Source organism: Rhinolophus sinicus, chromosome 1 (genome assembly GCF_057876585.1).
Source record: "Rhinolophus sinicus isolate RSI-liver-muscle chromosome 1, RSI-T2T, whole genome shotgun sequence".
Taxonomy (NCBI): Eukaryota; Metazoa; Chordata; class Mammalia; order Chiroptera; family Rhinolophidae; genus Rhinolophus; species Rhinolophus sinicus.
The window spans coordinates 143,513,844-143,535,600 of NC_142501.1; the positions used below are offsets into that span (position 1 = coordinate 143,513,844).

At 42.9% G+C, this 21,757-nt stretch overlaps 1 protein-coding gene across 5 annotated transcripts in view; it reads right to left on the reverse strand.

Moving 5' to 3' along the window:
• LNX1 (ligand of numb-protein X 1) overlaps nucleotides 1-21,757 on the reverse strand; it is a 109,769-nt gene that overhangs the window by 11,317 nt on the left and 76,695 nt on the right. For 2 of the 5 annotated variants that reach the window (XM_019740125.3, XM_019740121.3), the window contains 5 exons: nucleotides 21,195-21,436; nucleotides 20,521-20,673; nucleotides 15,969-16,171; nucleotides 13,255-13,626; nucleotides 1,348-1,482 (listed from right to left, as the gene is read on the reverse strand). In XM_019740125.3, coding sequence (XP_019595684.3) covers nucleotides 1,348-1,482; nucleotides 13,255-13,626; nucleotides 15,969-16,171; nucleotides 20,521-20,673; nucleotides 21,195-21,436 — 1,105 coding nt within the window. The remainder of the gene's footprint in view (nucleotides 1-1,347; nucleotides 1,483-13,254; nucleotides 13,627-15,968; nucleotides 16,172-20,520; nucleotides 20,674-21,194; nucleotides 21,437-21,757) is intronic. The other 3 variants (XM_019740122.3, XM_088790277.1, XM_019740123.3) reach the window with 3 other exon arrangements.

Consider the following 21,757-nt stretch of genomic DNA (forward strand, 5'->3'; position numbering starts at 1 on the left):
GGGATTATACAACCACAGTGCTGGTGGAAGCCTCGTTCTTACTGGTTTAATGAACTAGAATAGAATATGGTCTAGTTAATTCAACTATAATTAATTAGACGGAAACTTTAATTAAGCAAATAAACTAGTTTTCCATTAATAGCGTTAGTTAAATTTAAACACACTAATGGTATTTATTAGTGAAAAGACACCAGTGAGTCCTTATTATCCATAAAATATTTTAGCAGGAGGTACTGGGTCTGCCTAGATTACTTATTGTAAATAAGGCTGGAATATATGGATTTATGGGGCAGGGCTGGCTGGAGAAAGGGGCGGGGCCTACAAATCAACAGCCTACAAAGCAGCAATGTTCCAAAATGAAATTTTTGAGTATTGTTTCTGCATACATTGTTCAAAAATTCAAAATCGTGAGTTATTCCAAACTGAAATATAACCTTATGTGAAATATAGGCATTCCTTAAATTTCTTTTGCAAGAAGAATGGACTACCTATAAGATTTCTCTCTCTCTCTCTCTGTCTCTCTCTCTCTCTCTGTGATGTAATGAAACCAAATCCCAAGAGAAACGATGGCTAGAAACTCATTGCTATCACAATAGGCTGCCAAGCCAAGGCTATAAGTACTCTGAATTTCGTCTAAGCAAGATTTGTGTTGCTTAGACACCCATCCAAATGGAGAAGCAACCACACTACCTCTAATATTAGCCTCAGACAGAAGCAGAAATTGGGCTGAGTCATATCATTTAAAGAGAGAACGCAAATTGGCAGCCTGAAAGATGCATTCTGCCTACAGATGCATTCTGCTTCATCCACAGTGTTTTAAAATTTTTCTGGATTTGAATTGCATGAGGTAGGACATGTGCTCTCTGGTTTGCCCCAATCCCCACCACTTCCTAATGTACATGAACTTTAAGTGTTTACATTATTTTGGGGGGTCCTTCTGCAAAAACAAACATACTAAAACTAGCAGGGGAATTATTAATTTTCAGGCAGACTGGGAACTTCAAAAACCAGAAGCCAAGCAAACCTCTTGTTTCATTTCAAAGTGAATGGAAAACAGTCCTTAAAATGACTATTGAAAAAACATGACATCTTTTTGGCTTAGACTAGAAAGTAGGTCCCTATATGAGGTCTGCAAGATCAGGTTTCAACACCCACCAGCACCTTCCTTTGTCCTGCTTAGATGCGAGACACCTGTTCTCTCACCAGGTCTGGAAGGTGGGATTTTGGGACAAGTCCAATAGTGTTTCAGTGACAAAGTCCGAAGATGACACAGAAATGTTAAAGTGTGAAGCCTTCCCAAGAAATAGCTCCCTCAGGAGCAGTGGACATACCCTGGCTGGGCCTCACCTTGGAAGTGTTGCTCCTGTCCCCTGGCCCCGGGGACCGGCTGCCGTTGCTGCTCCAGCCGGCTTCCTGAAAGATGTCAGGACTCTGCTGACGAACCTGGCGGGACACGACGAGGTGAACTTGCCTTTCACTGGCCTGGATGATAAGAGACAGGCGTTAGCCACTCTCAGAGCTTCCATGCAAAGCATCCAGCACCAGGGGCTTACCAAGACATCAGTTGAGTTTTACCTCTTTATAGAAAAAAAGTAGTTTCTAGTATTTTTCATGTCAGTACCCACTTTGTAATTTGACAAGACTATCAAACCTCTATTTCTTTTATTCCTTATCCAATGAATGGCTCCACTGCACACAGCCATGTCTGAAAAACTTTGCAGATAGAGTAGGATGTACAGTGTAAAGTAGTAGCCCAGTTAAAACCTACACCAACGGTCTAAGACCAAACGTAAACTATAAAGAAAGAGAAATGGAGTCGTGGGCAGCAACGCTACTCCTGCAGGAAGAGAAATCCTGTGTTTGACAGTCTCAAATATTTTGGGCTTTGGAAAGAAGAGCACTTTAGAAATACAGGGATGACTTACTATTAGGTTGGTGCAAACGTAATTGCGGTTTAAAAGGTTAAAATTTGCAAAAACCGCAATTACTTTTGCTCCAATCTAATAGGTTCTGACACAGCCCGAGTAAAGGCCTTTGTCTTGATCTTTTATTTTTTTATGTGACTACCATTAATTCTAACTACTAGTCCTCTGTTATATATGTTGATACTTAGAGCATTCCAAAGAGCAAATACATTGCTTAGTGGGAAGGTCCATTCCATTCCATAAACTGACAAGTTTCATGTGTGTTTGAGAGCATCGGTCATGATTCTAGAATTGCTGATTACTGAGGCTCCAGATCTGCAGGGCAAACAGACTAGATGTAGGACCTGTGAAATGGACATAAACAGGGCTCCCTGATGCCCCCACCTGAAATAGCCACCTCACCACACCCATCACTTTAGTAAAGGCTGCGTGTGGCTCGATTTGATTAGAAAGGTCCCCCAAAACAGACTAGGTTAGAGGACAAGGAAGGTAGAGAAGGTCTAGGCGTTCTTCACATCATCCCATCCCCTGACCACTTGCCACCGCAGCAGAGCTGGACATGAACCTGCCTGCCTTCTTCCTTTGCAGGCATGGTTATCAGACCACAGAAAAGTCAGGTCATTAAAAGAGGCCATGGAAAGTCCACGCTCTTCTCCATGAGCTCAGATCAGTGGGAGCTGAGTTGGGAGTAGAGGCTTCCTGCCTCTGCATCTTCCTTCCCACAGCACATAATTCACTCCCACGCTCAGGAACTAGGACCTTTGTTTTTAAAACCTTCAGCAATAAGAACCCCATCAATGAAATCAGATCCCCACTGTTGTCCAACATGGACCAGCTCAAACCTTCATGACTTTGCATCCTTATATTAATAAACAGCTCTCCTCTGGGCTCTCTCAAAACGTAGGGGTCATCAACCGGGTGGTTGTAAATCAGATGAATTTTCAAGACAACTGCTGAAGCACCATAAGTGTCTATTGTAAATGTTACGATAGACGGTGGGCCAGTCGAGGTGATTCATTTTACATAAATTCAGCAAACCTACCAAACAGGACCCGAAAAGAAAGTTCAAGAACTTCACTCACTTTCCTACACATAAAACCCAGTCAGCACTTCAGCTGGTCTACCAGTCATTTCATACGTGTTCTTCCTCTGTTCCTTTGCCTGTCTCGAATCCCCTGGTGTTTCTCATCACATATAAAGCCTGTGTCAGAACAGAACAAAAATAACAAGCCTAGGAAACAATAATGAAGCAAGCTGACACGAAGAACTATGGTATTAGCCAACTAAATTCAATTCTTGGAAGAATATTTTATAATCACTGTCTCTTTCTTTATACCGTAAGCTTCACTTACCCTAATGAGGTTATCTCTAGAAACTTTCTGAAGCAAAAATTATTAAGAGATAAGAAGTGGCAAACACTCAAGTCAGAACTTCAATGGCTGAGCCCAAATTTGCTTATCTTTAGGGAAACGCCGATGTTTTGAAGGATCTCGGTAGTGGGTTTGTCTCCAGGCCAGTACATTATATCACATTCACTTTGGACCAGGAACAGTCACATCCCCTAACCACCTCATAAAAGTTGAGAAAATTTGAGACTTACATGTTGAATCAACTTGCCAGGTAAAATCCAAAATGTCAAGGAGCAGCCTGCAAGAGCTATTTAATTCACATTTTCGAGCACAAATTTCTCACTGGGTTTTCAAATGCTGACTTTGGTATTAAATTGTTGGCAAGAATAACGCTCCAATAAATAACCCTAGTATCAATTTACGTGGAAATAAATCCCCTGCAAGGCTGGATCCATGGCTCTCACCAGCCACCTTATAAATTGCTCTCAGGGAGACTCTATTTGATGCACTTTCTCTCCTTGTGTTTGCAGTCTAAGGTGGAAAATGGGCTAATGTGTTTGTCCTGGCTCTAACTCTCAGGAACAGCTGGATTCAGTGTCGAGAAACAGCCCTCAGCACCAGAGTCTTTCTTTCCATGGACGTGAATCTGGTATGAAATTTGGAGTGAGTGTGAGAAGGGGGTGAGGGAGAGATGCGAAGAGACTGAATGAAGGGGAGAATGGCAAAAACTTGTTTCTTTGTTTTGTTTTTGTCTTTCAAACTTATTTATTTCATACCCACATAATATGTGCCAGGAAGAGAGGTGAAGTAGCCCTGCCATTTAAAGAACAAACCCTCAAGGGAAGAGCATACTACAGGACAGAGAGGTAGGACAGCGTCTCTCTCTCAGCTCTTGGGGATTCAGCAATTTGGATGAAAGCACTGTTTAACAGTTGTGGCTAGCTCACATAGTAGACATGGCAAGAGCTAGATCCTAAAGTTTCCTCTCCTCTCTCCCTTAAACATCCTTGATTTTGCTCTGGGCAAATTCTGGACACAGAGTTTACAAGTTGCATAACCTGACTGCTGTACCATATACTCCTTACTCTTCCAAGACTCCAAGCATTACACTTCCTCTCTCCTTTCTCTAAGTGAAGCAGAAGGGATCCTGATGGCACCACATTCTTCCCCGTGGACCTTAGCCTGTTGGCATTCTGTCCCCATGGCTGACGTGTGCTGGCTCTGGGCCAGGCCCTCACTAAGAGCCTTGGGGACATCCTACTTCAGGAACAGTCAGAAGCGGGTACCATGGAAGAGTTGTGGGTAACACAGAGTTTCCAGAGGTAGAACCAATTAGTTCTAGTTGGGAAAAAAAAAAAAAAGGAAAATTCTAATATTCAGAGAAAACCAGAGGGTTAAACCCGAGTACCATTTGTCATGGAAAGGCTTGTTTTTGTTGTTGTTCTGTTTAATGGCTATTTTTCTCCATGCATTTGAGATGTGACTCCAAACTGCCAATAATATTCATATGATGAGAGTAAGCAGAGGCCACAGAAGGGAACCCTCACCCGGCGGCCTCATTTCTATTTGGCCCATTTAAAAATAATAAAATCCCATCTCTAATAGCTGGAAGGAAGACTCTGGGAGTGCTGCACTGTGACGTCTCATAGGGCAAGCATCTTGTTCCATCATGCTCAGCCTGGCCATGGCGCTTTCCCCTACATAATGTACTATGGCTGATAAGCACTGTTCATATTGTCAGGATGCAACATGGAACAGGAACTTCACAGAGCAGAGAGATGGAAACATCAAAGATGCCACTGCACAAGAAGCCAGGAGAAGCATTTTGTAGAGCTGTACATTGGAACAGAGGGGGTTTTTCTACTGTCCCGGCATTGCATGGGCCCTGAGGTGGCTAAGAGGGTCAGCAATAACTAAGGCAGAACAAGAGCTGATAGAGCACCTGTAATTAAGGTGTGAACTTCTTAGCTAGCCAAAGCCTTCACCTATTTATTTGTAAAGAAGGACTGGAGTTAAACCAAATGCATTTGCTGCATGTGTGTGTGTGTGTGTGTGTCTGTGTCTGTGTGTGTGTGTCTGTATAAATAAAATGTTTGGTAAACTGTATGCATTTCATGTGGGTTCAGTCACTGTGTTTCTTGTATTAGCTTTATAAAGTTTCAGGTTAAGAGTTACCACACTCATGGCCCATTCCAAGTGCCCCAGGTATTATTCACAGAGACACCTGAAACAGGGAGACTCCAAATCGACTATTGGCCTTTGAGATGGTGCTGCTCAGAGAAGGCAAACCCTGTACACAGCACCCCTCAGAGCACAGTATAGGCCCAGAGGAGACCCATGCTTGACTGGTGGCCCTCTTGTGACAGAGAGAAGCGAGAACAGTAAATAGAACGTAAGCTGATATAAGCCGTTTACAGAACTTGTCTCTACTGAGCATTCCATCCATCAACATTGGAGGTTTTAATGATGACTTCTTAAAACACAAAACCACTGATGCTGCATTTCATTCCCCACTGGTTTCTTTTCCAAGGATCCCAGAGTGAGACAATCTAGCTGTGACTGATTTTCAATACGTACTTCTGGGAATGGTTCTTTCTACACTGCTTTGGGTTGTCCCACTGGACCTTCCCTTCCAGCAACTGCTCAAGTCATCACTCTCAGTTCATCCGTCTTGCGCTCACAAAGCCCTGGGGAAGTGTGGAGGACTGCGTCCATAGTCAGAAAGTCACAGATATGTAAGAGATGTCAGACATGACCTAATCCAACATTTTCTCTAGGCCATGCGTCAATTCCCCTACAAAATCCTTGCCATGTTGTCACCCAGCTCATGCTTCAGGGCTTCCAATAACAGTGAACTCACTGTGTCCCAAGGCAATTCTGGCCATTTTTGGATAACACTAATTAGAAAGTTTGTCCTCAGGTTGAGCTTAAATTTGCGATTCTCTTGCCTGTCCATTGGTTCTAGCCATGCCCTCTAGGGTAACCCAAAATCAATTTCCCTGTGACAATCCTATTTGAAGACAACTCTCTTGGCTCTTCTCCTTTCCAAGTCAAATACTCCTAGTTTCTTCAATATTTAACATGTTTTCATGTCATCTTAAAAACTTGAATTCTGGACTCTAATAGAGTAGGGTGTGTGTGTGTGTGCGCGCGTGTGTGTGTGCTTGTATGCATGTACACAGGGAGGGGGGAGGGAGAGAGTGACAGGGACAGAGGGAAAGAGAATTGGACCTAGAAGACAAGTTCTGGTCTGACCAGCACAGAGTAGGGTCTGGTTGCTGATGGACAAGCTGCGTCCAGGACGTCATTGATGGAGTGCCCATTTGCCATTTCATACATGCACAGGGGATTGTCTCTGTGTTCTATGAAACCAAGAACTCCATAGGTACGTCTTCATCATTACCCATCAATTCAAAGACGACAGTGAGGTTCGCAGGACCCCACTATGGAGGACATTACAGCAGGGCAGCCTCGCTGTGAGATCAAGTATGGCACACAGACCCTACATGACAGTACAGACAACGGGAGGCATCAGAACAGGATTACCTATTGACATGCTGAAAAATACAAAAGTCATTGGTTATTCCTGTTGACCTGGCAACATACTACACAACGAGGTGCAGAAATAAAATCCTCGCCCTAACCCTCCTTCTAGTGAGCACGACAACTTCTGAGAAACAGATGTACCTTTCACTGAGCAAAAAGTTGGGGGCTCCAGAAACAAATCCGGAATGAGCTAACGATACACTGTAAGCTGATATTGCCCCTATACAATGAGCTTGGTGAAAGCAAATCTGGTGTGTGTCGATTTTCTCACCATTGAAATTTTAGCACTTAGCATAATGCCGGGCACATTAAAACAACAACAACAACAAAAACTTGTATCTTCTGCTAGAGCAGTGACAGCTACTTCAGTGAGTTAAGAACAACCAGTCTGGCCAAGGAAAAAAGGAAATTAAGGAAGCTTTGAGGAAAAGAGGTGACTAGGACCCTAAGGATTTGACCAGGGTAGAGAACGTGATGTAAGATAGTAATTTGGCCTATTTTTCCCACTAGATTGTAGCTCCATGTTCGTCCTTATGTTCCCAGAAGCACATGCCTTCTAGGGGTTAAGAAATGAATGATGACAATGGTATGACATATACAGGGTTGTACAGACGTCAGTGACAAGGTCAAAATAAGCATTTAGTTCTTGAGTCACTGAATTGGCTGATTGCTGAGTCAGCAGAATGACCCCACGACTTTGTCTCAAACACCATTTCTTTTATGTTATTTAGAGGTTACTCTCATGATTGAGTCTCTTCCATGGTAAGAAAAACATGCATGTGGGGCACATGTGGGTTGGGAGGGAGGATAATGAAGATTCAAGATGCCCTAATATTTGTGGTGTGTAGGTAGCTGTGATGAGATTTACTCATAAAATCCTAAGCTGCACAGTTTACCATGTCGTGCTTTATCACAAATTCATGAAATTTGCAGTTCTATGTAAAAGTCATTTGGACTGTAGGAATTCCACTCAAGAACAATGTTTTTAAATTTATGTATTTGTTTAGTGCATGTGCATTAAATGTACTACAATACCATGCTAAGAAAATTTGTTTAAAGAGGGATTTAATTCTATATTAACTGTGGCTGATCTGTAAAAAACATCCAGATCTCTCAGGTCTTATTTCACTGACAATTCTTACTGATTCCAGAGGACTAAAGTTCTGCCTTTTTTCCAATTATGCAGTAGAACTCATGAGCTGGAATCATGTATTTAGAACAAAGATAAGTAATGTGACCAGTCCACTATTTGCTTTCTGGCTTTGTCAAAAGGCCTATCACATTCTTTTAAAAAGTTTGAAGAGCCTGATTGTCAGTTGTTCTTTGATGAAAAAACTTCTCATTTCAATATTAATTCATGTGAAGGGGGAGTAATACATGTCAGGATTAATGAAAACCCATCTTGTCACCACCTGTACAAATGCTTTTGGATTTTTTTAAGCTTCTTCATCAAGTCTGGGAGTTGATGAAGAGGACACTCAAATTTGAAATCCACACTTACTTGCTTCATTTATTAATTGTATATATTTGAACTCATAAATAAGTATGAACTCACTGATCCAGAATTGCAGATAGGTGAGAGCTTCCCAAAATAGGCATAACTCTCAGAATAAATCATTCTCACATTGAACACTGGATATATACAAGCTGAATCTCTAAGGTTGGGGATGCTGAGATGTCTTTTTTACCCTGGGGTCTCAAATCCTTCGTCCTTATTTCTTTGTTCTCTCATTTTAGGTGCGACACCAGACAGTTCCACAAAGCTCTTTCATTTATACAGTTACTCTAGTCATGGTGCTCAAGAAAACTTAAATTGACATGGGGAAATGATATAATATTTTACTCAGTTCTAAATAAGTCAACTGCTTCGTATTTAAAAATTTCTCCTCTTCAGGAGCTTGATTCTCCATCTCTCTAACTCTGGGGTCTGGTGCCCAGGGCTGCTGCTGAGTAAGCTGAGGTTAAGGCTCCACATATGTAAAGCTGGTCAAATTTAAAACAGTCATGGCTTTCCTGTAATAACCTTTCCCTGAAATAATGTGGAAACAGGCAGAATGGGGGTATTGTGGGAGAAAACATGACCAAAAGTACACGTTGTCTGGGAATTTCTTTGTAAGGCAAATATGATTCATAGAGTAGGTACAAGGGCACTGCAGTCAAGGATTGGTTGGAAATTTGAGTTTCAACCTTCGAAGTGTATTTAGTTTAACATCCCCAGGCTGGTGTGTGTTACAAGTATCACAGAATCCACTCTTGAGATTGCTTAACTGGGTTTTCCAAGCATTCTAGTTTTTCCATTTCTTTTCCAACTAGTTCTGCCTTTTTTTTTCTCTTTTTTTTCTTTCATCTTCTGCTTATAAAGCACATTGGCTTTGTTTAGTAAGCAGAAGAATCTTTTAGGAAGTCCCACTACTAGGCAAGATTTCATAAATTAACTTTCTCAGGGAAAAAAAGCTTCCCTTTCTGTTATTAATCTACAAAATTAGAATGCCATATGTAATCATATTTAGAATGCCAAATTTTTCCAAATGACATGAGTAAGAGAGTTTTTGTTTTGCCTACTGCAGTGTAGCTCATAGATGAGCACGAGAACGCAAGTTGCACTGATTGTCCTGCAGAGGGAGTTAACAAGTGTAACACTCACGCACAAAACCGTGCTTAGAGTACAGTTTCTATATGAAGAAAAACAACAAGGACCCTTCCTTTTTCATGGATTAATGTTTTCATAAACATTGTCTATTTTCTGTTCTCACCCATTGGCACTTACAGCCTGAAACCACCTTCTTAATGCTGGCTTGATTGCATTTGAGCTTAGACATGGGAATATATTCCAAGCTCTAGGAGGCCAGGAACTGACTGTATCAGTCTGATTCCCTGTTGTACCACACGTCTCTTGGCACTAGAAGGTGCCAATAATAGCTGAGCAAATTCAAGGGGACAAAAATTAGAGATTCTATCTTGGGGACAAATAACATGTAAAAGTAGATTTGGTGTTTGTTCTTTGGTAAATGGTTTGACAAAAAAAATCCCTATGAGATGAAATGTGTAAATTATATTTTATACATATTGACATTTTATAATTTGACTCAATGTATTCATTCAACAAATATGTATTGAGTGTCTACTATGGCAAGGCATTTCTTGAAGTACTTGAGAGACAATACTCTACTATATTAAATTGGCAGGTAATAATTAGTTGGTAGAAAAACAAAGTAAAGCCGATTAGAGGATACAGAATTGGGGGTGGGAGATGCTATTTTAAGTGGGCTTGGCAGTGAAGGCCTCTCTGAGGTGACATTTGAGGAGTTCTGAATGAATTGTGGGAGTGAGTTATGTAGATAGTTGGAAGATTTCTTCCAGGCAGAGGGACAGCAAGAACATCTGCCTTGAGGTGAAAAAGTTATTGAAATGTTTGAGGAGTAGTAAGAAGGCAATGTAACTGAGCCTGGGTAAGCACAGGGGAGAATGCTAGAAATTCTCCCCTTTGCTTAGGAAGTGAAGTTGGAGAGATAACTAAAGGCCAGATTAGGTACGGCTCTGCAGGCCGGTGTTAGGTTTTGGAATTTTTAATCAAATTGCCTTAGGAAGCATCAGAGGGCTGAGCACAAGAAGAGGGACATGACGGGACTGACTTTGTAACGTGGTCATTCTAACTGCTGTGTGAAGAGTAGAGGTAAAGGATCACGTTTGGAAGCAAGGAGACCAGTTAAGAGGTTCTTACAGGGGCCCAGACCAAAGTTGATAGTGGCTCGGCTGATGGAAGCCATGGAGGTGGTGAGAGATGGATTGTGGGAGGGGGATGTTGAACAGAGATTCTTTTTGGTTCAAGTAACTGGGTAAATGGTGGTGCAATTTTTAGAGACTGGGAAAGACTGAAGGAAGAGCAGGTTTGACAAGGGGTGGAGTGGAGAGAAGCCACGGGTTCAGGTTGGACATTAAATTTGAGATGCCTTTTAGACATCCACATGGAGAAATCAAGCAGGTAGTTGAATACGAAGTGTGGTGTTCAGAGGAGAAGTTGGGGCTGAGCATATGAACTTGGGACTAGATGGCATAAACTCCAGTAGGAAAATTGGCCCTGTAACTCTGCTCTTGTTCTCCAATTGCACGACCTCATGCTCTGTTGGGAAGATCTACCAGGCTGAGAATCACCTTGGAATTGGGACACCACTAAGAGCCACTCAGTTCAGGGGCCAAGGCACCATATGTCTTTCTGAGTCTAGTAGATGGAGCAAGCAGGGTAAGTCTCCTTTGTACTCTCTGCCTCAGGTCGTCTACATCTAAGATGTCAGTTTCATCCACATTTAGTTCTCCTCAAAGAAGAGGCATAAGACACACACAATAGTGAAAAGACTTACCAACACCTAGAAGAATTCCATGGCTAGAAGCCAAGCATAGGGAGATTTGTTTGTACAGTGGTACCTCGGTTTTCAAACGTAATCCATTCTGGAAGACCGGTCCAGTTCTGAAAAGTTTGAAAACCAAGGCACGGTTTCCCCATAGAAAGTAATGCAAAATGGATTAATCCATTTCAGACCTTTAAAATCAACCCCTAAAACTGCAAATTTTGCATGAATTTTACTATCTAATGATACCATAGATCCATAAAATTTATGGCGTTCGTAAACCGAAATGTTCGTCAATGGAGACGTTCGAAAACCGAGGTCCCACTGTACTTAGATAATCAAGTCCTTGTGGGCAGACTGTTTCGTGCCTGTCATCCTCCATGGAACTTGGTACAAGGTTCAGTCAACTACTGATGCTGATTCACTGTTCTTGAAGTCACTTCCGTCGCTAAGTGGAAGCTGACATGATGTGCCAGATAATTGCAATTACTTCTTGCCTCTACTCTTGCCCGTCTCCTGTCAGCAATCCACTGCCTCTAGAGAGATCCTTCTAGAAAATCATGTCACTTCCTTTCTTAAACTCTTCCAATGACACCCCATGGCCCTGGGGATAAAGTCTGAGCTCCTTAACATGGCTCGTAACACTCTACATGATCTGACCCTTGCCTACCACTCCTGCCTTATCTATGGCTGCTTTTTTTTTTTTTTAATGTACACCCTGCTCCAGGTATTAACCATTTCCTTAAGAGGCTTTTAGGGAAATGTTCTTCTGTGTTGTATCGCCTTAGAATGACCCTCCTCCCTGCCTCGTCCTCCTAGAGAACTGATTCCTCAAAGCTCCAGCTCAAGATCTTCCACCCCTGCATAATTCCTAGGCCCATCCAAGCAGAAATCTCTCCTTCACCTGCGCCAGCACGGTGCTTAATTTCTCCATTACAGAACTATCACACTATAGGGCAGACATTTAGAAAAACTCCACGTCCCTGATTAGATGGTGGGCTTCTTTGGGAGAGCAGCCTAAGAGTCCTTGTCTCTCTGTTCTCTGCACCTAACTCAGGGCCAGGCAAACAGCAGGAACTTAATACATATTGGCTAAATGAAGCGAATGAATGGTTTAGAATACAAAAACCCAAAACAAAGCCTGTCCCTCTAAGAATAAAGCTGGCAGCTCAATGAACATTAGAAAAACTCATGGTGACTCAGCCAAAGTCACCCAGATGCATGCTGGGCCTTGATGACGTCATACCAGTTGGAAAGTGAATTAGTTTGAACCAACGTCAGGCTATTGGGAACTCTATTTGCCTGAATGATCAATAATTTATTTACCCCTCTTATTAGGAGACTTCCTCTCAAATTCAAACCTGAGTTCCTGTGGGCTTTCCAAAGGGCTTGGACGTAGCCATGGAGATAAAGCTTAGCCTTAGCCAATCCTATAGTTGTCTCTGTCCATAAGACCCCTAGAGGGCACATGGTACAGCTTCTTATAGCAGTCAGGGATGTGAGGGCGATCTGGCTGCGATATCTGTCACCCCATTGATCGCCAGGGTTGATTCGGCTGATCTGGCTGGCTAGGTGGGTGTCCCCTTCCTCCCTCACCAATCCATGTGCGTCCCTCCCGAAGCTCGGTCGAAGAGGACGACCTTCCCTGATGGAGGAGAGGACCGTCTTCTCGGTCAAGGGTATACAAGTAGCTGCGCTCCCCTGCTAGAACCTCCAAACAAGCTCTTATAGCAGTCAGTACAATAGGATGTCTCAGATGTGTTCAGAATGTATCTGAATGACCCCTGGGCCTGCAACTAACATACCGGGTACAGGATGACACAACCCTGCTGACCTTGAGTGAGCTTAACCTGGTGAACTTACAGCACGTAGCCCATCGTGTTCACTCACCTCAGATTCCTTGGCTGGCAACACCTAGGGAATGTCCACGACCCTAAGACACATCAATTGCTTGAACAGTGTTCTTACCTGCCCTTTGACCTTGAGTCCTCGAATGGGAGGCCCTGTATGTCACGTGTGGTAGTAAACAGGTCAGGGTGATGGGCATTCCTGCTCATGCTGAGGATCTTAGAATCATCTGTGACCTACCTGAATCAGATGAGCTGCACTTTCTGGGCTGCCGTATCGAAGGTCATGTCCATTGATGGCTAACACACGATCGTTCTCCTCCAGCTGACCGTGTCGGGCCGCCACACCACCATCCAACACGTTGAAAATGAACACCCCAGGTTCGTCCACCTTGCGCACCAGTTTTATTCCAAGCTGCTCCTCAGGGCTGCTTTTGTTGAGAATCACATGGAAACTGTCTTCCCGGGGTCCACAGGTATCCAGTGCCTGCCCGTTGTTCCTGCTTCGGAATTTCTGCTCACGCAGCACAGTCAGCCGTAGCACTTGGCAGGGCTGCTGCAGGAGGCGCAAGGCGTAGTTGTGAGGTACGTTGCTGATGTCCATCCCGTTGACCTGGGGGAGGGGAACCAGCTGTCAGCTCTACCTGCCACGACTCTTCCTAGAATGCCCAGGCCCACAGAATCACCAAGACCCTTCCGTAAGGCCACTCTACTCTGTCAGCTTATCCGGTGTCCAAATATATCCATCTTTCAACATTATTTCACACCCTTCTTTGAGTGTCACCTGCACCGTCTTTTCAGGTCTCTCAGTGGGCACCATCTTTTTTCAATCTTGTCCTTACATAGCACCCCCAAATTTATTTACACAATCCTAACTTTCATTTCTCTTGCCAAATTTGTTTTTTCAGTTGGGGGTGGGGGTGGAGAAAAGGAAGGAAAAATAGAAAAAGGCGAAAGAGAAAAAATTTTCCTTTGAGCTCAAATGATTACATTAAAGCACTGTTTAGTTAAGACTGAGTTGACATTTTCCTTCCAAAAATCTCCAAATGAATTTTTCTCCCTGGGTCACCCACATTAGAATTTAAAGCGCTCACTACTCTGTGCGTGTGCGTGTGTGTGTGTGTGTGTGTGTGTGTGTGAGAGAGAGAGAGAGAGAGAGAGAGAGAGAGAGAGAGAGAGAGAGAATCAGGTTTCATGGTGGTTGCCTGAAAGGTCTTTTACGCATGTTCTCAAAAAAGAAAAAAAAAAAAATCTCTGCAATTTCAAACAAATTGATGTGAATAGAAGTTTCCAGGCCTTTTATTGAAAGGCTGGATCATTTTATGATGCTACTTAAATGTCCTCAAGCTCAGCCCTCTCATTTGTGCCTCATTAAAGACCTGCGGGACTGATCTGCATGGGCTTTCTGCTTTTAATTACCCTGGCTGGCTAGTCAGGCCCAGCCTGAAGGCTATGGCCCCTAGTGGTCGTCACTGCTCTGGAAGAAAACAATCTCCCAGCAGCCCTGCACTCTGTGCTTAAGGAGGGAGGCCCCACAGAAGAGAACCGACCTTCTTGAATTTCTCTGGTTTGGTAAGAGCTCCTGTACTTGCAGCCAACTGTTAGAAGAGCTTTGCAGGGAGATTTTAAAGGTCTTCCTGCAGCGTACAGTTGCTGGTTCTCTGCTGCCTCTACAGGGGTAGACAGAGGCTCCTTCCTGAACAGACAAGGCTCCACATTTGTCTGTGCCACTAGGGAGCTTAAAGACCTTGCTCTGCTCTGTCATTTTATCCTGTGTCTGCTTTCCCCCATCACATCCAGGCCAAGAAAAGGTCAGGGTCGCCTGCTAAACAGTCCTGGCAGCTCTTTTGTTTGCAAGAGCCAATTGAAGGCCATAAGAATCAAAATGTTGTATTATGTAACCCTCCCAGGCAGCATAGTTTCCACTAGAACTAGGAGGACACCATGTAGCATGTCACCGATTGCACCACTGACTGTCCCTTGAGGTTGATGGGTCCTGCTGTACTCCACCCTCAAAGGCCAATGGGAATTTCAATGTTTCTATGATAACTCCTTTAAATTCTTTCTCCTCGTATTCCAAAGAATAAGCACTTGTTGCCAAAGAAACAGCTCATGATGTGTCAGGAGCTGGCTCCTCAGAGAAGTAATGGGATGAAACTGTCATCTGAATATCAGACAGGAAATATACGACCAGGGAGGGATTTCTTGTCACTTTTGGCACATGCTTGACTTCTGTCTGATAAACAACATTTTCTTTACCCTTTCTCTTCTGAAAATTCCTCCCTTCTGCTCTTCCCCTCAGAGGAGAGTATTGCCTAAGGTATTCTGTTCCACCACCTGTCTCCCCTGGAATGTCTGGGGGTTGGAGGGGATAGCGTAGGGATTACTTTTTTTCAGGGAGGGCCATTAAGCTACAGGAAATTTACTTTAGAGTGGTGTGCGAATGAGAGTGATTAAATAAAATACAAAATGTTCCATTAATCTACTGTAAAGACAGTTTAAGATATGCTCCAGTTTTACGTCATTTTGTGTTATTGTTACTTAAAGTAGGAGGACAGAGTAGAAAGGAGAGAGAGGAGGAGGAGAAGGAAGAGAGAGGAGAAAAAGAGGAGGTGGAGAAATGGAAGGGGAGAGGATAGAAGAAGCCAGAGGGGAGAAGAAAGAGGAAGGGGGGAAGACGGAGACAAAATGATAGAGACGGAAAGACATATTTATGTACAGCAAGAAAGGAGAGTGAAAGAATGAGAAAGAGAGGGACAAAAGCCTATCTCAATTAAATTACAAATCTCAGATGAAGAGCGTAACAACATAGTAACTATGGAAAGAGACTACTCCACATTTATTTTAGTATTTCATCCATCCATCCACCCATGCATCTATCCACCCACCCAATAATTTGCTCTAAAGTGATTTTTATTAATCCCCTTTTCATGACCCCACCGCCGCAGTCTCTACCTTTAATATGATGTCTCCTGGCAGGAGCCGGCCGTCTCTGGCAATCACCCCATCACGATAAATGTGTTGGATAATGATATGGACCAGTGGGGTTTCGCTGCCTCCCACAAGCCTAATGGAGAGGCTTTCATTGGGATCCACTCGATTGATCCTAATGCTGGTAATTTCACCATCTGGAATCAGGTGATACAACCTTGGAAAGACTAAAATGGACCAAGACGGTATTTATTTAAGACGCCCACCCAACGCACAGTTCCAACCACTCTTTTTTTTTTTTTTTTGCCAAACTTTGGTTTCAGCCAAACTAAACTGCATTGTTCCTCATACATGTTTTCCATTTTCCTGCCTCCGTGCCAGCATAAGTTTCTCTGCCTGGAATGTTTTTCATTCTAGGACTAAACCCAGTTTTTTCTTCAAGGCCTGCATGAAATGATCCCTTCCAATTAAACTCTGCCCTGATCCATCTTTCCTTGCTCTCTCTAAACATCCCATTTCTCATAAAGCTTTCTCTCTATTTCTCACAGCACTCAAACTTCTATTATTATTATTCATGCCTGCTGCTTCCATCCCCCACTGGGCTCGAAGATCCTTCAGGACATAATTTCTGGCTATTCTGTAGCTCTCCACACACAGGACACTTCAGCTGATGTTTACTGAGTGAATAGGAATGAAGGAATGACTGGTCTTCATGGAATGGACTGCAGTTTTGTCACTTACTTATCGAGGGATAAAATATAATAACTTGCTCTTGTGTCCTTTCAGATCATTTTGAAGATTTCTTCCTGAAAGTTCCTGCTTTTCAGGCATAGGGACTCACCAGTCCTCTCTACCAGACACTGTTGTCAATAAAGGAAGTCAAACAGCCTGATCCATGGTCAAGAAAAGAGGCCCAGGCCTGGGTGGCAGCTTTTAGAGGTTTGTCCCTGATCTGCCTGAATCACTAATTCACTATTAGTGAGTCACTGAATCACTAATAGGACACTCAGAGATCCTCTAGGCTGGTGTTTTTAAGCTTTATCTTTTAACTGAGGACTCTTCTTTCCCATGAAGTAGCTCATGCCCTCCCCACTGCCACCCCACCAGGCCCCCACATAGGAGACCTGCTCTAGCAGTTGTGTAGCTTGATAGCAAGTCAAACCTTTATTTTACAGGTGAGGATACTTGAGCTCAGAGAGGTGAGATGACTGGTTGGAGGTCGCAAAGGTAGGTGGCCCTCAGAGCCAGGTCAGAACTGAAGCTGGTCATGACCCGCCCTCCTGTCACATCCCTCAGGTTTCCCTGAAGCCAGGGGTTCACAGCCAGGGGACAGTCCCATAGGGGACCTGTCCTATACACCTTAAGCAAGTAGCACTGACTGGCACTGTTCTCTACCTCAGTTTGAATAGAAGTACGCAGAGGGTCACCATTAAACGCTGGCCAAACTACACCTAGTTCAGTGGAAGAAACACCCCTCCTGAGTTGCTTGAGGCTTGAGTTTGAATGTGGAATATGGAGATGCTTCTGTGTCCTATAGCTGCTGACAGCTGCCTCTACCCTAAGATTCTTCTTAATTATGTCTTTTGGGAAGACGACAAGCCTGGTTCTGCATAATACACTCTTTGTGACTCTTTTCAAAACCCATGACCTTAGTCCATTTTCCCTAACGAACTGAGTCCATTAATGAGTACTCAACTCTCTAGGAATAATACAGAAATAATTAAAGTTATTTCTAAGTATTGTAGAACATGAAAAACAAAGCAGTTTAGCAGCCAGAGGAAGCCAGAGGCATTGTAAATGTGGGTCCTTAACCTTCACTGGGATTTAATTTAAAGTAAGTGATTGGCTTTGCTGTGAGGCTGTGGGCAGCCGTCTTAATCTGTCAGTTCCTGGTGCTAACAGCACTGGGGTGATTGAGTTCAATTAATGTTTAAACTAGTCTGATTACATTAAGTAGGGTATACCACAAGTATTTGTTGTAACAGGTCTGGTGACAAGGGAATGGAAATTAAAAAAAAATTATTCCGAGCAAAAAAGGATTTGGAAATAATCATCAAAGCTGCAGATTTTCTCTCTCCTCCCCACTCCCTTTCCACCCTCCCTCCCAACAGATTTACAAAAACCACACTCCCAAACCTAAACCACTCAAGGAAGGATGTTTGATTTGATAGTCCAAAAGACATACCCAGTCACACTTGTAAACGATATTAATAACAGCCACACCAGTGAGACCCTAATGAAGAGTTAAAGTAATGTTTAAACTGCCAAACTTGTCTTGTTCTGGAAAGAAATGAAATGGTTCAATATTCTGTCTTCACTCAAGGACTACAGGATATAATGTTATTTACTAAGAGTTTATTATACGCTGGGTGTTGAGCTAAACAATTTGCATGCACAATTTTTTGCTTAGTCCTCACAATCCTATGAAGTAGATTATTATTATCCCTGTTTTTTTAGATGATGAAACACTGAAGCTTAGAGAAGTTATGTAATCTGACCAACATCATGCAGCGGATAAATGGTAGAGCCAGTCTCTTTACTGATATAAAAAAGGATGGATGAACCATACCGTGAGAGTTCACCAGGCATCACTACCAGCCCCGCTGAATTTAAACACCTCACCCTATTCCAGAGTAATAGGTTCCTGGAGCATGGAAGGAAATCCATTCTCCCCTACTCTAAGCCCCCTGTGCGTATAACACGGCTGCCATCTTCATTTTCCTGAAACACAGCTCCAATCCTGCACTAACTCTACGCAAAAGCTTTCAAGTAAATTCACTGCTCCCAATCAAGTCCAGACTCCTAAATGACATCCAGGACCCTCTCTAATCTGACCTTAACCTTATCTCCCTCTACTTTCCAACACAGTGAAAATCTCAATGCCCATCCAGATCATAAATCATTCCTTAAACATGGATTACATTGCTCTACTTGGAAGTGATGCAGCTCTCCCTATGGCTGCCACTGTCATTTATTTATACCTCATTCTTTGGCATTTTATTCTATTTTAGTCTTGTGTGAAGCCAGGACTGGCTTTTGTAGTCTTTATATAAAATTATAGTCTAGGTTAGTGCCTTACTCATACTAATCTCTTATTAAAATTGTTTCTGCAATAAACATGCAAATAAATCATTCAGGCAGGAGAAAACTGTATACAGAGTATAATTAAGGAGGCTTTAATAAGGGAAGACTGGCAGAAAGGAAGTTCTGATCCTTTCACTTAATCATTGCACAAACATTCAGCAAACACTATTATGCACCAGAGTTTGTGTTTGGCCTTCAGATACAAAGACTCAGAAAAAGAACCCTTATCCTTATAGGTATAGTTACAATTAAAGATGATCATTGCTATAATAGAGATACAGGTGCTTCAAGAACACGAAGGAGTGGGGGACTGAGGGAATCAGGGAAGGCTTCCAGGAGGAGGCAAAGCCTATGCTGAACCTGGGAGGAGGCATTAGAAGGGCAGCTAAAGGAGAGTGGCAATGCAGGCTGGACAACAGCATGGAAGTGAGCAAAAGACAGTATTCACAGGACTGTAATAAGTTCAGAATAGTTAGACCAAGAAATCTGTGTATGTGTGCATGTGTGAGTGTGTGTATACAGGGTGAGAGGTAATAAGTAAGCAAGAAGAGGTCTTATAAGACTGCTCTAAATTCTCTAAAGGCATTCTAAGGACAGTGGTTTGACCAGTGGTTAAGAGGAAGGGCTCTGAAGCCAGAGGACCCGAGTTAAAATCCTAGGTCTGCCATTTTCTAGCTGGGTGACTGGGCTAGTTACCTAATCTCTTGTGGTCTCATTTCCCCATTGGTAAAATGAACATGATAATCCCTTAGCATTGTTGTGATATCTAAATGACTTAGAACACTAGCTGCGACACAGGAAAAGTTCAAGTTTTTTTTTTTTTTTTTTTTTTTTTTTTTGAGAGGGTAGCTATTATTAGTGCCCCAAAGTGCTAATATAAAATGAAGGAAAGAACAGTGTTTCCTCAGCTCCATTTATACTGGGGAAAACTCACAGGATCTAAGATCCAATAACAACTCCGCATGGATTCTAGAGCCACATTACCTGATTCAACATCTAGCAAGGTAATTTGGGGCAAGCTGAGGAACCTCCCTATGCTTGAGTTTCCTCACCTGTAAAACAGGGATAATAACAGCAGTGACTTCAACTTGTGAGGATTACATGAGTTAATGCATGGAAAACACTCAGAACCACACGCCATAGTCATAATAAGAATAAATACTTATATAACATTGACAGTTGACCCTTGAACAACATGGGCTTGCTGCACCAGCACTGTTCTAATTGCCTTCCACTTATTAACTATAATTGTTCTTTATATGAATTAAGCTAGTACCTGAAGGTAACACCTTTTCCCTCAGTCTATGTAAACAGATAGCTATACTTTCTGCCTGTAGTTACTAATGTGAGAAGTAAGCTAACCAAGATCAGAACTATTTTATACCCTTGGGAAGAGAGTTGTCATAGAAAGTCAGTGGGGGTTAAGTTGCCATCACCCCTGAAGTCATTCTGGAGGGCCAGCCCATTCCCAGTCTGCAGAGAATTCTTTTACCTTCAGGGGCAGTCGTGTTTTCAGAATTTTCTCTACCCTGGTCAGCTTGGTTGGCAACTACACTTCCACTCTTTGTCCTTCGAAGAACACTCAAAGCTCGATTTATTTTTTTAAAAGATCTGCTTCTGATAGAGGATCGCTCAAAGGGCCGTGCTGAGGAAAAGAGAGAAGTAAGGAACAGTAGCTACACATTCACAGAAATCCTCTTTTATGCACATCTGGTAAGACATGCGCAATAAAACGTGAACAGTGATTACTTCTAGATGGTAGGGTGATAGAATTTGGTTATGTATATTTTCTAAATTTTCTGCAATGAAATATATATGGCTTATTTAAAAATCTGCTTTTCTTTCTTCCTGGGATGGACTGAATATAAGAGCACTTTTCCTGAGCAGCACGGATGGGAAAGTACTGACATTGCAGGAGTGATGAATTAGGTCTAGCTTCAACCCCTTTCTTCAAGGCAGATTACACACATTTTTAATGATCTGAGGTACTCATGGTTTCATTTCAGTTTGGAGAATTGGACTTAGGTTGCTGCCAAAACTACCAGAGTGATTTCTCCTTAAAAAAACAACAACACAACATTTCGAGAACTTTCCACACTGAGTATTCCACAGAGGGCTATCTCAAAGCAAAGAGCCCGTTCCCAGACAACCAGCCATTTGACTCACCCCTAGTTCGGTTGCCCCGGCCAAAGTCCGATGGACTGTTTGCTGGCTGACCATCCTCTGCGGTGGACACATAGGCAGGGTTATCTAGGCCAGGCTCGTCTGTCGTTAAGGAGATGGTGGCAGCTGCAGAAACCTCTGGGGAGAGTGCCGTGGCTGTAAGGCTTGCACAGCCATCTGGACAGCCATCCTGAGAGCACCTCTTCCTGTCTTTGGTCAGGCCATAGTGGGAGGCACCTTTACAGCTGTAACAAAACCAGTGGACGTGAGAAATGGCTTTGGCTTTGTGCGTGAGTAACCAGGCTTCTTCACATAGGCATGCTTGCTACACGGGGCTTGATTTGCTCACCCCTATATCCACCTCCCTTTTCATATGTATATACTCATATACGCTTGCCAACCAAATGAACTGATAATTAGAGAAAACAATTTTTAAAAGATGCTTACTGCATTCTCTTGAAGCAATCTCTACACTGGCCTCTGGAATGCAAAGCTATGAAAGCTGTCATGGCATCTATGAGACTAAGGCTTGAGGCTGGCGATCTTCAACAATTTGGACTTGGTAA